The 18,162-nt window shown below is 29.4% G+C and overlaps 1 protein-coding gene across 1 annotated transcript in view; it reads left to right on the forward strand.

The window, feature by feature from the left end:
- The first annotated feature begins 2,667 nt into the window (after nt 1-2,667).
- Nucleotides 2,668-18,162, forward strand: part of LOC143258094 (uncharacterized) — a 31,575-nt gene continuing 16,080 nt past the window's right edge. Inside the window, exons 1-2 of the mRNA XM_076517113.1 lie at nt 2,668-2,833; nt 13,046-13,113. Of these exons, the coding sequence (XP_076373228.1) occupies nt 2,746-2,833; nt 13,046-13,113 (156 nt within the window). The 5' untranslated portion in view covers nt 2,668-2,745. The remainder of the gene's footprint in view (nt 2,834-13,045; nt 13,114-18,162) is intronic.

Genomic DNA, 18,162 nt, shown 5'->3' on the forward strand with positions numbered 1-18,162 from the left:
AGTGAAATAGATACATGCAATGTTTTGTGTAAAATGTATCTCATTGCTACTATGTTTTATGCATTTAAAGATATGTTGAAATACACTAAGTAATTTCTAAACAGTTCTTATTTGTAACAGTGTTTGAGAAAGATAGAACAACAACCTATCTAGTGGCTCACAACAGCAAGTCTCTGGACTTTTGACAATAAATATCGAGTTTCGATACCTGTGACTGGCACAGCACAAGTAGCTCAGTGGGTAACATTGTAGTTTACAACAAATAAACAGAACAGCGATCGTGTTACCTCAAGTATCTTTTTCCTGCTTTTTCAGCATCAAATGTGTAAAACGTTTCTTTGGTAAAATGTATTTCAATTTCATCAGTTCTGACTGCCTCCCAGTGACTTAGCGGAAACTCTGAAGGCTTATAACTCTATAAATTGGGATTTGATACTCGTGATGGGAACCGTGTAATTTCGTGCTAAAGTACAATCATAACACGATCTTCAGAACAACAACGGTATGCCTGCGGACTTACATCGTTAGAAACTGGTCTTCGATACCCGTGGTAGCCAGAGCATAGATAAGAAAAATGAGAAAAAGTTACATTGAAAATAATAAATCGTCGACGCCACTTTACCCTATATTTTTCAAAACATCTTACTAAAAAAAAACCAACAAACAATTTGTAAGCCATGCTGACAGTGAAAAATCCGAAAAGCCAATTAGAGTACAACAGAAAATGATTATAATATGGAAGTCAGGAGTAGTTCCCTTGTTCTTTAATATTTAATGATGTACACATGCCTGAATTAATAAGTGGCTTGTCGCTTCTTATGTAGCTGTTAATTTCTTTATTGACTGAGAACACGTGAGTTTTCACACTTAAAAAAAAATCTAAAATGTCAGAGGTTAATTTTCTTTTATAATGAAACAGCTTCTATTCATTCAACCTCATTCCTCAGTAAAGTAAGTTTTCAAATAATAATATTTACTGATGCTAATTGATGAGTAAAACAACAAGTTTTTCAAAGCTACTCGAAAGATACCTGCATTAATCCCTAGATTAAAATTGGTAAACTAGAAGAACGATAGCTAGTTAATACCATCCATCGTCTTATATCATGTTACTCTTTAGAAAGGAATAATGGGATTGATCGTAACATCTGGACGTCCCCCCACGAATGAAATAACTATGGTGGGATTCAAGCTCATGATCCATAAATTACAACTGGAATGTCCTAATCAACAAACCCGAGCAACTGGAGTGCCCTAGTCAACAAGCCCGAGAATGTAGTAAACTCTGAACGATATATGTATATTATATATACTCAAAAACATGTGTTTATATACATATATATATATATATATATATAATTTTACATTAAAAAGAGGAAAGTATTAATGCTTTGATGATAAACAAAATCTAATTTAAGAAGCAAATCCACAGAAACAAATAACAATAAACCACAGAAACAGGAGAGCAAAGATGTGATTTGTTTTGAATTTCCTGCAAAGCTACACGAGGGCTATCTGTGCAAGTCGTCCCTAATTTAGCAGTAAAAGACTAGAGGGAAGGCAGCTAGTCATCACCAACCACCGCCAACTCTTGGGCTACTCTTTTACCAATGAATAGTGGGATTGACTGTAACATTATAACGCCCCCACGGCTGAAAGAGCAATCATGTTTAGTGTGACGGGGGTTCGATCCTGCGACCCTCAAATTACGAGTCGAGTGCCTTAACCACCTGGCCATGCTTGGCCGACAGCAAAGAACTTACATACAGATCCAGTTGTGAAACGAATGAATGTGAGTCTTGGTTACAACTTCTTTCTTCGGTTCCTGGATTTTCAGAATGTTGTAATTCATGGATGTTGTTTAAGACTGCTTTGAATGTCTTTCAATAGTTTTATCGTTACGAAATTTTAACATATATCACTTTCCTGGTATTCTCTCGCCACTAGCTTAAGCCATAAGTCCAACAAAATAACCCAATATGATTAAGTTTCAGTTTTTTAAGCATTAATGCATTTCTGATGCTGTTTACATGATAATTTCAGTAATCGTATCAGGAGGTCATATACGAAACGTATATTGTGTAAAAACATTATTTTACTTGTGCGACAAAATACGTTAACTCCATCAAATTCGATCTCAGTCAAACCAGTATTTCAGATATGTTTTGACAGATCTAAAATGTACACGTCTTTCAGAAATACGATTTTCATATTTACTTAAAATTAAGCAAGAATCTTTAATAATGTTTGCGAAAGATAGAAATGTGATCAGGACTGGTATGCCCTGTTATGACGATATATGTCTAGTATCTAAAAATCATAAGTTACACAAAGGAAAAAGGAATTGTATCTCTTTCAGATCATAACGTGTTCTAACACGTAAATCTCATTAGAACGTGCTCAACTCAGAAGACGCAGAGTATTTTATATTTATTTAGTATGATTTTTACATAATTTTAAACACGTACATGCATTAACATTTCGTGTCTAATTTGATGAATATATTTTTAACGCAACTCTCGGCTGTGATTCGAAATCATATCGTCAACTTAATCTTCTTAGCAAGTAACACAGGAGACGGTGAGAGACGCCCACGAGACAACCCACTTAACCAGTGATTGCCCTTTAAATGAGCTCGTGCTTTGAAGCTGGCTCTCAGGACAGAACCGCACTTTTCGGTGTTACTCTAAAACTTTCTTGAGCTGATTTAGTTGTCGTAGGAACGGTGTACCATTCAGAGTAAATATGACCCGATTGATGGACAGCATATTCTTTTTCGGTGTTGCTTTGGCGTTTCTCGAGCTCTATTTAACATCTGGGACACAAAGACAAGGTGGGTTATTTACATTATCCCTACATGAGTTATCCTTCGCGTCTCCAAACTCTGGACTTAATTATATTCAACTGAAGTTGATTTCGGATTATTGTCGTGCTTTTATTTTCCTTGAGTGAACAATGCTTTATATTTATGAGTAACTTTACACATTTAAAAGTTATCATGACGAAATTAAGACATATGTTAGACATTTAAACAAAATTCTGGTGTTTATATAAAGTTCTCATAAATAACGTGTCACTAATTTGTTTCTAATATTCTATTACGCAATCCAATAAAGATTTCTTGTACTTAAAGTATATTACTGCATATGTGAGATTAGTAGTGATGTATAACCGGCGCCTGTAATACTCTAGTTGTGAAATTTGTAGAGACTTATATGTGACGCTTGCTCTACTCTGGTTCTTTTATTGGTAGAGACATATACCTTGTGTCTGTAATACTCTAGTTTTAAGATTAGTAGGGACTTATGCTTTACAAGCCTGTACTATTCTAGTTGTTTCAATGATAGAGGTTATACCTGACACTTGTAATACTCTATTTGTTTTATTGGTAGGGGCGTACATCTGGTACTTGTACTATTCTAGTTGTGAAATTGATAGAAGAGACTTACAACTGCACTAGACCAGCTGTTCTTACAGTTGAATATTTTCGAAATTCGTTAACGTTCAATGTGCTTGTTTTAATAAACATTTTTTATGTAGTTTTGTCCATAAATGAAACAATAGCAGTGGAGAAAAACACGTATTATGTTTCATAACAAGACATATATAACAATCATTAGAAGCAGTTTTCCAACTAAACGTCATCAGAGAAAACGAAAACAAAATTCTAGTGGTTTTGTGTTGTAATTCTTAAGGCCTCTCTATCTTCCCTCACTTTGAAGTGGAAAAAAAAATGTCTACTTAACGACACAGGTGATAAAACACAATAAAACCATTTAAGTCGGTTTTTTTTCTACTCAGTTAACACGTTTATTTCCTTTTCTAAAGCCCGGGCATTGATTTTATGTGTTTGTTATTACTGTTTTCAGTCAAAAGCTGTTTATCCAGATTCTATGAAATGGGAGAGCAAAACCCCATTTGTAAGTCAATACATGTTTCTTTAATAACGCTATACTTAGATCCTGGTCCCCAGTATAATGTTACTTCACTTGAAAACCAGAGGATCACGAGCTTGAATGATATTTACAAAATAAATAATTTGATAGCAATCTGTACGAAATGATAATACGTGATTGAAAAAGGAAATCTCACCTCTGGTATCTTGCACCTGTACACGTTCAAAAGAGAATGATGAGGTAGAGAATATAACTTACCATATCGAACTGTGAATCTGAGGATCGACACCCAAAAGAGTCGCACTTCACATTTTGGATCTGTGTGGGTGCGTTATAAGATTAACAGTTAAATCCCAGTATTCGACTATCGTATCTCAAGAATTGGCTGAAAGTATTGTTGATCAGCCTTAAATTTTATTTATCAGTAAAAACTTGGAAATGTCTAGTACTGGTAGCCCTGGTCTATTTTATTTGTGTCTATCCTAAACAGTTCAAACTAGTAAAAAGTCTACAGGGTAAATGTCGGTTATTATACTTCTTTACCTACACCTAATTTCTCGGTAGTCCTACGGATCAGAAACGTTTCGGGCTGTCTTAGGTATCAGCTTATTAAAGAAGAAATCTATTTACAAACTGAACAGATCTAAAAAAATATTGTTCGGTAAACAAAACGTAAACTTAAGACGTATTTGAACCATCTTACGAACACCTCGTCTTAACTTTGTTACACAAAACGTTTCATTAGCGACTACTGGAACTTTATAACACCTGAACTTCGGACTTTTCAATTATGTATCATTCATAATACTGATCTAAGTGGCACTAAACATCTATACTAATAAAACTGTGTTAATAATATAACGTAATTGTTTTAATCAAAAAAGGATTCAAGTACGAAATAATCACAAAAAACATACAAATTAAATTAACAATTTATTATTCTATACCTGGCATAACAGAACTCAATTAATAAGGCTATTGTTTAAATAAAGCTCCAACCAGGTAAGACTGTCGTTTTAATAAAGCTCCAACTAAGTAAGACTGTCGTTTTAATAAAACTCCAACTAACTAAGACTGTTGTTTTAGTGAAACTTCAACTAACTAAGACTGTTGTTTTAATAAAGCTCCAACTAAGTTCGACTGTTGTTTTAAAAAAACTCCATCTAAGTGAGACTGTTGTTTTAATAAAACTCCAACTGAAAAATACTGTTGTTTTAATAAAACTCCAACTAAGTGGGACTGTTGATTTAATAAATTTCCAATTAAGTACGACCGTTGTTTTAATAAAGATTCAACTAAGTGAGACTGTTGTTTTAAAAAACCTCCAACTAACTAAGCCTGTTGTTTTAATAAAGCGACAACTAAATTCGACTGTAGTTTTAATAAATTTCCATCCAAGTGAGACTGTTGTTTTAAAAAAGTTGCAACTTAGTACGAATGTTGTTTTAATAAAACTCCAACAAACAAACACTGTTGTTTTAATAAAGTTCCAACTAACTAAGACTGTTGTTTTAATAAATTTCCAATTAAGTAGGAACGTTGTTTTAATAAAGCTTCCACTAAGTGAGACTGTTATTTTAATAAAGCTCCGACAAAGTACGACTGTTGCTTTAATAAAATTCCAACTAAAAAAGACTGTTGTTTTAATAAAAATCCATGTAAGTGAGACTGTTGTTTTAATAAAACTTCAACTAATTAAGACTACTGTTTTAATAAAACTCCAACTAACAAAGACTGTTGTTTTAATAAAGCTCCAACTAAGTACGACTGTAATTTTAATAAAATTCCATCCAAGTGAGACTTGTTTTAAAAAGCTGCAACTTAGTACGAATGTTGTTTTAATAAAACTCCAACTAATTAAGACTATTGTTTTAATAAAACTCCAACTAACAAAGACTGTTGTTTTAATAAAACTCCAACTAACTCAGACTGTTATTTTAATAAAACTCAAACTAAATGAGACTGTTGTTTTAATAAAACTCCAACTATCAAAAACTGTTGTTTTAATAAAACTCCAACTAACTAAGACTGTTCTTTAAATAAAACTCCATCTAAGTGAGACTGTTGTTTAATAAAGTTCCAATTAACTACGACCGTTGTTTTAATAAAGATTCCACCAAGTGAGACTGTTGTTTTAATAAAACTCCATCTAAGTGAGATTGTTGTTTTGATAAAGCTCCAACATACTAAGATCGTTGTTCTAATAAAGCTGCAACTAAGTACGACGGTTGTTTTAATAAACTCTATCTAAAAAATCTGTTGTTTTAACAACACTCCAACTAACTAAGACTGTTGTTTTAATAAAACTCCAACTAAGTGACACTGTTGTTTTAATAAAGCTCTAATTAAGTACGACTGTTGTTTTGATAAAGCTTCATCTAAGTGAGACTGTTGTTTCGATAAAACTCCATCTAAGAACAACTATTGTTTTAATAAAGCTCAAAATAAAAAAGGCTATTGTTTTAATAAAAGTACAAATAAGTAATATTGTTGCTTTAATCAAGCTCCAAAGAAGGAATACTACTGTTTTAATAAAAGTACAAATAAGTAATATTGTTGCTTTAATCAAGCTCCAAAGAAGGAAGACTACTGTTTTAATAAAGCTCCTACTAATTCAGACTGATGTTTTCATAAGACTCCAAATAAATACCACTGTTGTTTTAATAAAGCTCCAACTAAGTGAGACCATTTTTAAATAAAACTTCAACTAAATACGACTGATGTGTTAATAAAACTTTAACTGACAAAAAATGTTGTTTTATTAAACTTCCAACTAAAAAGACTGTTGTTTTAATAAAAATCCATGTAAATGAGACTGTTGTCTTAATAAAACTACAACTAATTAAGACTGTTGTTTTAATAAATCTCCAACTAACTAAGACTGTTCTTTAAATAAAATTCCATCTAAGTGAGACTGTTGTTTTAATAAAGTTCCAATTAAGTACGACCGTTCTTTTAATAAAGCTTCCACTAAGTGAGACTGTTGTCTTGATAAAATTCCAACTAACTAAGACGGTTGTTTGAATAAAACCCCAACTAAGTACGACTGTTGTTTTAATAAAACTCCTTCTAAGTGAGACTGTTGTTTTGATAAAATTCCAACTAACTAAGACGGTTGTTTCAATAAAACTCCAACTAAGTACGACTGTTGTTTTAATAGAACCCCAACAAACGAAGACTGTTGTTTTAATAAAGCTCTAACTAACAAAGACTGTTGTTTTAATAAAGCTCCAACTAAGTACGACGGTTGTTTTAATAAAACTCCATCTAACAAAGACTGTTGTTTCAACAAAACTCCAACTGACAAATACTGTTGTTTTAATAAAACTCCAACTAAGTGGGACTGTTGATTTAATAAAACTCCAACAAATTAAAACTATTGTTTTAATAACACTCAAACTAACAAACACTGTTGTTTTAATAAATTTTCAATTAAGTACGACCGTTGTTTTAATAAAGCTTCCACAAAGTGAGACTGTTGTTCTAACAAAGCTCCAACTAAATACGACGGTTGTTTTAATAATACTCAATCTAACAAAGACTGTTTTTTTAACAAAACTCCAACTGACAAAGACTATTGTTTTAATAAAATTCCATCTAAGTGAGACTGTTGTTTTAAAAAAACTTCAACTAAGTAAGACTGTTGTTTTAATAAAGCTCCAACTAACTTCGACTGTAGTTTTAATAAAATTCCATCCAAGTGAGACAGTTATTTTAAAAAGCTGCAACATAGTACGACTGTTGTTTTAATAAAACTCCAACAAACAAACACTGTTGTTTTAATAAAACTTCAAATAAGTAACAGTTGTTTTAATAAAGCTTCCACTAAGTAAGACCATTGTTTTAATAAATTTCCAACTAAGTAAGACTATCGTTTTAATAAAACTCCAACTAAGTACGACTGTTGCTTTAATAAAAATCCAACTAATTAAGACTATTGTTTTAATAAAGCTCCAACATATTAAGACTGTTGTTCTAATAAAATTCCAACTAAGTACGACGGTTGTTTTAATAAAGTTCAAAATAAAAAAGGCTATTGCTTTAATAACACTCCAAATAAGTAATATTGTTGCTTTAATCAAGCTCCAAAGAAGGAAGATTACTGTCTTAATAAAGCTCCTACTAATTCAGACTGATGTTTTCATAAGACACCAAATAAGTACCACTGTTGTTTTAATAAAGCTCCAACTAAGTCAGACAATTGTTTTAATAAAACTCCAACTAAATACGACTGATGTTTTGTTAAACTTTAACTGACAAAAAATGTTGTTTTAATAAAATTCCAACTAAAAAAGACTGTTGTCTTAATAAAAATCCATCTAAGTGAGACTGTTGTTTTAATAAAACTCCAACTAATTAATACTATTGTTTTAATAAAACTCCAACTAACAAAGACTGTTGTTTTAATAAAACTCAAACTAACAAAGACTGTTGTTTTAATAAAACTCAAACTAACTAAGACTGTTCTCTTAATAAAACTCCATCTAAGTGAGACTGTTTTTATAAAGTTCCAATTAAGTACGACCGTTCTTTTAATAAAGCTTCCACTAAGTGAAACTGTTGTTTTAATAAAGCTTCCACTAAGTGAGACTGTTGTTTTAATAAAATTCCATCTAAGTACAACTACTGTTTTAATAAAGCTCCAAATAAATAAGGCTATTATTTTAATAAAACTTCAAATAAATAAGATTGTTGTTTTAATTAAGCTACAACTAAGGAAGACTACTGTTTTATTAAAGCTCCAACTAATTAAAACTGTTGTTTTATTAAAACTCCCACTAAGTAACTCTGTTGTTTTAATAAAACTCCAACTAACAAAAACTGTTGTTTTAATAAAACTATAACTAACTAAGACTGTTCTTTTAATAAAACTCCATCTATGTGAGACTGTTGTTTTAATAAAATTCCAATTAAGTACGACCGTTGTTTTAATAAAGCTTCCACTAAGTGAGACTGTTGTTTTAATAAAACTCCATCTAAGTGAGATTGTTGTTTTGATAAAACTCCATCGAAGTGAGATTGTTGTTTTGATAAAGCTCCAACTAAGTACGACTGTTGTTTTAATAAAACTCCAACTAAGTACGACTGTTGTTTTAATAAAACCCAAAGAAACAAAGACTGTTGTTTTAATAAAGCTCTAACTAACTAAGACTGTTGTTTTAATAAAGCTCTAACTAACTAAGACTGTTGTTTTAATAAAGCTCTAACTAACTAAGACTGTTGTTTAAATAAAGCTCCAACTAAGTACGACGGTTGTTTTAGTAAAACTCCATATAACAAAGACTGTTGTTTAAAAAAACTCCAACTAAGTGGGACTGTTGATTTAATAAAACTCCAACTAATTAAAACTATTGTTTTAATAACACTCTAACTAACAAAGACTGTTGTTTTAATAAATTTCCAATTAAGTACGACCGTTGTTTTAATAAAGCTTCCACTAAGTGAGACTGTTGTTTTAAAAAACCTCCAACTAACTAAGACTGTTGTTTTAATAAAGCTCCAACTAAGTACGACTGTACTTTAATAAAATTCCATCCAAGTGAGACTGTTATTTTAAAAAGCTGCAACTTAGTACGAATGTTGTTTTAATAAAACTCCAACAAACAAACACTGTTGTTTTAATAAAACTCCAACTAAGTGGGACTGTTGATTTAATAAAACTTCAACTAATTAAAACTATTGTTTTAATAAATTTCCAATTAAGTACGACCGTTGTTTTAATAAAGCTTCCACTAAGTGAGACTGTTGTTTTAAAAAACCTCCAACTAACTGAGACTGTTGTTTTAATAAAGCTCCAACTAAGTACGACGGTTGTTTGAATGAAACTCCATCTAACTAAGACTGTTCTTTTAATAAAACTTCAAATAAGTAACATTTCTGATTTAATAAAGCTTCCACTAAGTAAGACTATTGTTTTAATAAAGTTCCAACTAAGTAAGACTATTGTTTTAATAAAGCTCCAACTAAGTACGACTGTTGTTTTAATAAAATTCCAACTAAAAAAAACTGAAATTTTAATAAAGATCCAACTAAGTGAGACTATTGTTTTAATAAGTTTCCAATTAAGTACGAACGTTGCTTTAATAAAGCTTCCACTAAGTGAGACTGTTGTTTTAATAAAGCTCCGACTAAGTACGACTGTTGCTTTAATAAATTTCCAACTAAAAAAGACTGTTGTTTTAATAAAAATCCATGTAAGTGAGACAGTTGTTTTAATAAAACTCCAACTAACTAAGACTGTTCTTTAAATAAAACTGCATCTAAGTGAGACTGTTGTTTTAATAAAGTTCCAATTAACTACGACCGTTGTTTTAATAAAGCTTCCATTAAGTGAAACTATTGTTTTAAAAAAACTTCAACTAAGTAAGACTGTTGTTTTAATAAAGCTCCAACTAAGTACGACTGTAGTTTAATAAAATTCCATCCAAGTGAGACTGTTGTTTTGAAAAGCTGCAACTTAGTACGACTGTTGTTTTAATAAAACTCCAACAAACAAACACTGTTGTTTTAATAAAGTTCCAACTAAGTACGACGGTTGTTTTAATAAAACTCCATCTAACAAAGACTGTTGTTTTAACAAAACTCCAACTGACAAATACTGTTGTTTTAATAAAACTCCAACTAAGTGGGACTGTTGATTTAATAAAACTTCAACTAATTAAAACTTTTGTTTTAATAACACTCCAACTAACAAAAACTTTTGTTTTAAGAAAACTCCAACTAAGTGAGACTGTTGTTTTAATAAAGCTTCCACGAAGTGAGATTGTTGTTTTCATAAAGCTCCAACTAAGTACGACTGTTGTTTTAATAAAACCCCAACAAACAAAGACTTTTGTTTTAATAAAACTCAAACTAACTAAGACTGTTCATTTGATAAAACTCCATCTAAGTGTGACTGTTGTTTTTATAAAGTTCCAATTAAGTACGACCGTTGTATTTATAAATCTTCCATTAAGTGAGACTGTTGTTTTAAAAAAACTTCAACTAAGTAAGACTGTTGTTTTAATAAAGCTCCAACTAAATCGACTGTAGTTTTAATAAAATTCCATCCAAGTGACACTGTTGTTTTAAAAAGCTGCAACTTAGTACGACTGTTGTTTTAATGAAACTCCAACAAACAAACACTGTTGTTTTAATAAAGTTCCAACTAACTAAGACTGTTGTTTTAATAAAACTTCAAATAAGTAACATTGTTGTTTTAATAAAGCTTCCACTAAGTAAGACTATTGTTTTAATAAAGTTCCAACTAAGTAAGACTATCGTTTTAATAAAGTTCCAACTAAGTACGACTGTTGTTTTAATAAAAATCCATCTAAGTGAGACTGTTGTTTTAATAAAACTCCAACTAATTAAGACTATTGTTTTAATAAAGCTCCAACATACTAAGACTATTGTTCTAATAAAGCTCCAACTAAGTACGACGGTTGTTTTAATAAACTCTATCTAAAAAATTATGTTGTTTTAACAACACTCCAAGTAACTAAGACTGTTGTTTTAATAAAACTCCAACTAAGTGACACTGTTGTTTTAATAAAGCTCGAATTAAGCACGACTGTTGTTTTGATAAAGCTTCCTCTAAGTGAGACTGTTGTTTATAAAAAATCTCCATCTAAGTACAACTATTGTTTTATTAAAGCTCCAAATAAATAAGTTTTTTTTAATAAACCACCACTTAATTAACACTGTTATTTTAATTAAGCTCCAAGTAAGGAAGACTACTATTTTAATAAAGCTCCTACTAATTAAGACTGTTGTTTTCATAAAACCCCAACTAAGTACGACTGTTGTTTTAATAAAACTCCTATTTATTAAGACTGTTGTTTTCATAAAACTTCAACAAAGTACGACTGTTGTTTTAATAAAACTCCAACTAATTAAGACTATTGTTTTAATAAAACTCCAAATAAGTAAGATTGTTGTTTTAATTAAGCTCCAAGAAAAGAAGACTACTATTTTAATAAAGCTCCTACTAATTAAGACTGTTGTTTTAATTAAGCTCCAAGTAAGGAAGACTACTGTTTTAATGAAGCTCCTACTAATTAAGACTGTTGTTTTAATAAAACTCCAACTAATTAAGACTATTGTTTTAATAAAACTCCAACTAACAAAAACTGTTGTTTTAATAAAACTATAACTAACTAAGACTGTTCTTTTAATAAAACTCCATCTAAGTGAGACTGTTGTTTAAAATAAAGTTCCAATTAAGTACGACCGTTGTTTTAATAAAGCTTCCACTAAGTACGACTGTTGTTTTAATAAAACTCCAACAAATAAAGACTGTTGTTTTAATAAAGCTCCAACTAAGTGAGCCTGTTGTTTTAATACTGTTGTTTTAATAAAACTCCATCTAAATGAGACTGTTGTTTTGATAAAGCTCCAATTCAGTACGACTGTTGTTTTAATAAAACGTCATCTAACAAAGACGGTTGTTTTAATAAAACTCCAACTAAGTGAGACTGTTTTTTTAATACTGTTGTTTTAATAAAACTCCATCTAAGTGAGACTGATGTTTTCATAAAGCTCCAATTCAGTACGACTGTTGTTTTAATAAAACTCCTTCTAAGTGAGACTGTTGTTTTGATAAAATTCCAACAAACTAAGACTGTTGTTTCAACAAAACTCCAACTAAGTACGACTGTTGTTTTAATAAAGCTCCAATTATGTACGACTGTTGTTTTAGTAAAGCTTCCTCTAAGTAAGACTGTTGTTTTAATAAAACTCCATCTAAGTACAACTATTGTTTTAATAAAGTTCCAAATAAATTTGGCTATTGTTTTAATAAAACTCCAAATAAGTAAGATTGTTGTTTTAATTAACCTCCAAGAAAAGAAGACTACTGTTTTAATAAAATTCCAAATAAGTAAGATTGTTGTTTTAATTAAGCTGCAAGAAAGGAAGACTACTGTTTTAATAAAGCTGCTACTAATTAAGATTATTGTTTTAGTTAAGCTCCAACTAAGTGAGACTGTTGTGTTAATAAAGCTCCAATTAACTACAACTATTGTTTTAATAAAGCTCCATCTAAGTACGACTGTTGTTATAATAAACTCCAACTAAGTGAGACTATTGTTTTAATAAAGATTTTGATGAGGTTTATTATCTAAAGAGAAATTGTTTTCTTAGTCAGTTTTCTTTCGACAATTCTCTAGCTAATCTCAGTACTTCCGACACAATCGAAGATTATTTGTTGACCTGGTCACCAAAATGGAAAAGGCCGGTAGGTAAAACAAATATCTAGAGAAATTTAATAACTAAATAAAAATACACTTTAATATATTTCTGTTATAGAAGCTCTGACTTGAAACTTCTGGTCACGTTTATTAGATACTGATAAACAAACTGATTAGATAAATTAGATACAAAGTCAAATAAACCTTATTTGTAGCTGTTTTGTCTTAAAAGAACTAGTTGTTGCACTCGTTAAGTACATAAACTAAATACATGATATAGAAGGTCAAATCCTTATGTTTACCCCTTACGTCGTTCACCTTGGGCTCTCAAGATACATGCCATATTTGGCGATACTTAAAAACAGACTCACATATACTTTTATCATATAATGTAAAAAATAATTTCAAGAATTAAAAAAACACGACAGTAAAACGGTGGCAAGAAAAATAACAGTTTTGGTTTTCTTGTTTGTGCAGCAGATGAACCTGGTAAGTTGTACTTTATATTTTAATAAATTAGTCTATGTAAAGAGTGTCTCACAAACCTGAAACCAGAGGTCATCTGTAGCTGTCCTTAATGTGAAATACATGATTGATTTGGCCGCTGTTATAGTACAAGAAGGTAGATTTAATCTTGCTATTAATCCAAATTTGTTTCAATTTAGAATGCCAGCAGGTGGAACACATTCTATAAAATTGGTTCAAGTGTCTATAATTCCAGACTTTTCAGACAGCATGCAGTTGGATAGTTTAACTTGCAATCAGTGAATTTTCTGGTGATCCAGGAGAAAGTTACTTTGTATAATAATAAACTGTTTATAATAATACAAATAAAAACTATTTATAATAATACAAATAAAAACTATTTATAATAATACAAATAAAAACTATTTATAATAATAATAAAAACAGTTTATAATAATAATAAAACTGTTTATAATAATAATAAAAACTGTTTATAATAATACAAATAAAAACTGTTTGTAATAATACAAATAAAACTGTTTATAATAATAATAATAACTGTTTATAATGATACAAATAAAAACTGTTTATAATAATAATAAAAACAGTTTATTATTATTACTATAAACAGTTTATAAACATTAAAATGAATCAGAAAGAGTAGTTCAACTTAACTGATGGTTATTTACTCTGCTATTGAAATCAGTTGTTTTTAACAGTATACATAATATATTTATTGTCCAGCTTGTTATTTTCAGCTGATTTGTAGGTGTTGTTTTGTTGTTTAATTCCAATGTTACAGAACCTGCGCTATGCCACCAAGGGTATCCAAACCTGATTTTTAGCGTTTAAAAACTCGCATGCTTACTACTTAGCTACAAAGGAACAACTACCAATATAATACCTACGAATCTAATACGATGTAGCCTTTACAATTATTTTACACACGAAGTAAGGGGATTTAACTACCCAAACTAGTTAGTTCCGAGAAAATATTTATGGGAAAAACTAAACTTTCACCAAAGTACATGAAGCTAAAATAATTACGTGTATAAGTAATCTGTAATAACAACACATTCTAGTGGTTGTCCCATTTTTATGAACTTTTAGAATTAACGTAACTACTATTAAGAGAAAAACGTAAACAAATCATACTTAACATCTGTTATAAAGATGATCCATTATGAGTATGTGTGTATAACAGTGTAAGTAAGCCTATTGTTATAAAGGCTATAAAGGATGCAAACACAACATACATCACACTTATCTTATGGTGTGGTAGCTGGACACTATCCGACAAAGACTATTTATATTTTATAATTTTTGTTGTATAAGTGGGGAGAATGGATGCCAAAAATTCCTTGAAATATATAAATCACACTTCCGCTAATTTTTGTTATAGCTTTTGGTTTTGAAGTTAAAGATACAAGCAGTTCATCAGTCAGATGACTCAATTCTTATGCTCTTCGAAGCAGGTTATGTCATTCGTATCTAATGATGTCATTAGACTTTAATAATAAAAGATTATTGATCATTGTCTTTTATAATTACCCCTTCCCCGGTGGCACAAAAGTGTGCTGTTGACTTACAACGCTAAAAACCGGGTTTCGATACACCTAGAGGGAGAGCACAGATAACCCATTGTGTAGTTTTGTGCTTAATTCCAAACAAAGAAATAAACTTTTATAATTCTTTTATATCACATTAACGGATAATATGTTTTGATCATAGTTTTTAGTAATGTTTTGATTGTGAGTTTTAGTAACATATTTTATCATGAGTTTGGTAATATGTTTTGATCATGGTTTCAGTAATATGTTTAAACCGTGAGTTTTAGTAACATATTTTATGATGAGTCATGGTTTTTAGTAATATGTTTAAACTCGTGAGTTTTAGTAACATATTTTATCATGAGTTTGGAAATATGTTTTGATCATGACTTTTAAGTAATATGTTTAGCTCGTGAGTTTTAGGAACATATTTTATCATGAGTTTTAGTAACATATTTTATCATGAGTTTATTAACATGTTTTGATCATGGTTTTAGTAACATGTTTTGATCATGAGTTTTAGTAACATGTCTTAATCATTTTAATGTAAGCCTTTTTATGTTAGTTTTTTATAAAATCTCTAATAGAGGAGAAAATGCATCCTGATAACTAATATTTCGATATCTTGCTATTTTTAAACTTCTGTTTTGTGTATGTGTGCTTCCTCATTGTAAAGCCATATCCTGCTCGTTGTTGGGTCCACAGAGGGGAATCGAACCCCTGTTTAAACATTGTAAATCCATAGACTTACAAGAGAGAGACGTTTCAGTTTTGCTTACAGATGTTTCACATTTAACCACAGTAATTAAAATCGATAAAGCTCCGTAATTTTTAATATCCAACACCACAAATAACTTCAAATTTAAGCTAATGTTTAATTATCTTACAGTCACTGCAGTGTTGTTTTTATTAATCTAAGTATAATTTATAATATATATAATTTGTTAATTGTTCGATTTCAGTTATTTTTATCTTAATGATTCATAAGTTATCATTGCATTATACCTTTATAATATATAGTATATTGTTTGTATCTTTATAGTGTATTGTATATACCTTTATAATATATTGTATATATCTTTATAGTATATTGTATATATCTTTATAATATATAGTATATATCTTTATAGTATATTGTATATACCTTTATAATATATAGTATATATCTTTATAGTATATTGTATATATAATATATTGTATATATCTTTATAGTATATTGTATGTATCTTTATAGTATATTGTATACACCTTTATAATATATTGTATATACCTTTATAGTATATAGTATATATCTTTATAGTATATTGTATATACCTTTATAATATATAGTATATATCTTTATAGTATATTGTTTGTATCTTTATAGTATATCGTATATACCTTTATAATATATTGTATATATCTTTATAGTATATTGTTTATATCTTTATAGTATGCTTCTTGTTTTCAATATTTTACTGAAATTTTATTTCATTTTAATGTATTATTTGACAGTTTATAATTCATTATATGAAAGTCCATACATTGTGAGTTAGACGTGTATGTATTTCATATTGCCAATGAATATGTGTCTTTGAAATTGAAAAACATGTATTTATATTCTTTTCTCACATGCATCAGGGCATAAGGGTAGGTATTTTTTGTATGTTTTCACTTTCTTTTCCCAATTTGATTATTATAAGAAAATTCATTTTGAACATTACATTTGAACTTTAAATTAATCTTATTACGTGAAAAAAGTAAAACAAAATAACGCCAATGTGTGAATGTCGTAAATTTGTGAATTACTAATGTAAGACTCCCAACTACTTTATAGTTCGAAAAAGTTGAATTAGCAGTAAATCCATGATTGAATAATTAATTATCAAATAATGTAATTAATTAAATGTATTTAAATTTTATAATAATAAAAGAAGCTACTTCTGTTACGACTGTTAACAAATTAAATACTTGAAACCCATGAGAATAATTCCACAATTGTTTTCTTAAAATATTGTAATTTTTCATTGTTTGTTCTTTCATTTTCCTTCTCAACTCATTTCTCTTGTGTCATGGAACAACCTTAGAGGGTAAGCAGGCTTCAGTTTATTTTATGGTTGTAAATTACCAAAATAAATCATATTTCCATTTTACGAAACATTAGTGTGTTCGTGTTTTCTTGTGGAATCTTACAATAATCACAAGTAATGAAATAATGAAAGTCCTATAGTATTTATATTTAGTGGTTCTTAGTAGAAGTATCTGTAAGGAATACAAACGTTAAAATATAATATTATATGTTCTTTATATTTCATCAGTGGGGGTTTTTCATTTTATAAACAAATAAAATTTGAAACTAAATAATCCACATTTGCAAGGTGTTTCAGGTCTGTTTTCTCTTATTGTTTTTAAACGTCCATGTAGAAGTTTAAAAGTTATTAATCTTAAAATATTGTTTTAAAAATGAGATTTTCTTAATGACGTAAGATTCAGTAATATGTATTTTATGCCAACATATTTAATTGAATAGTAAACAAAGACAACAATGTGAATATCTTTGATATTCTTGTAACAAACACAGCCAGTAATTTCAACGTTTCATATATCATTTTAAACAAACATAGACAACGATCCTAATATTTTTATACTGTTTTAAACAAACGAAGACAACGATTCTAAGCTTTTTGGAATTGGTTTAAACAAACATAGACAATGATTTTCATCTTTTTTCATATTGTTTTAAGAAACACAGACAGTGATTTTAATGTTTCTAATATTGTTGTAAAGAAACATAGACAACGATTCTAATATTTCTGTATTGTTTTAAACAAACAAAAACAACGTTTGTAATTTTTGATATTGTTTTAAGAAACACAGACAGTGATTTTAATGTTTCTAATATTGTTGTAGAGAAACATAGACAACGATTCTTATATTTCTGCATTGTTTTAAACAAACGAAAACAACGTTTGTAATTTTTGATATTGTTTTAAGAAACACAGACAGTGATTTTAATGTTTCTAATATTGTTGTAAAGAAACATAGACAACGATTCTTATATTTCTGCATTGTTTTAAACAAACGAAAACAACGTTTGTAATT

This window comes from Tachypleus tridentatus, chromosome 7, assembly GCF_004210375.1.
Source record: "Tachypleus tridentatus isolate NWPU-2018 chromosome 7, ASM421037v1, whole genome shotgun sequence".
Lineage (NCBI taxonomy): Eukaryota > Metazoa > Arthropoda > Merostomata > Xiphosura > Limulidae > Tachypleus > Tachypleus tridentatus.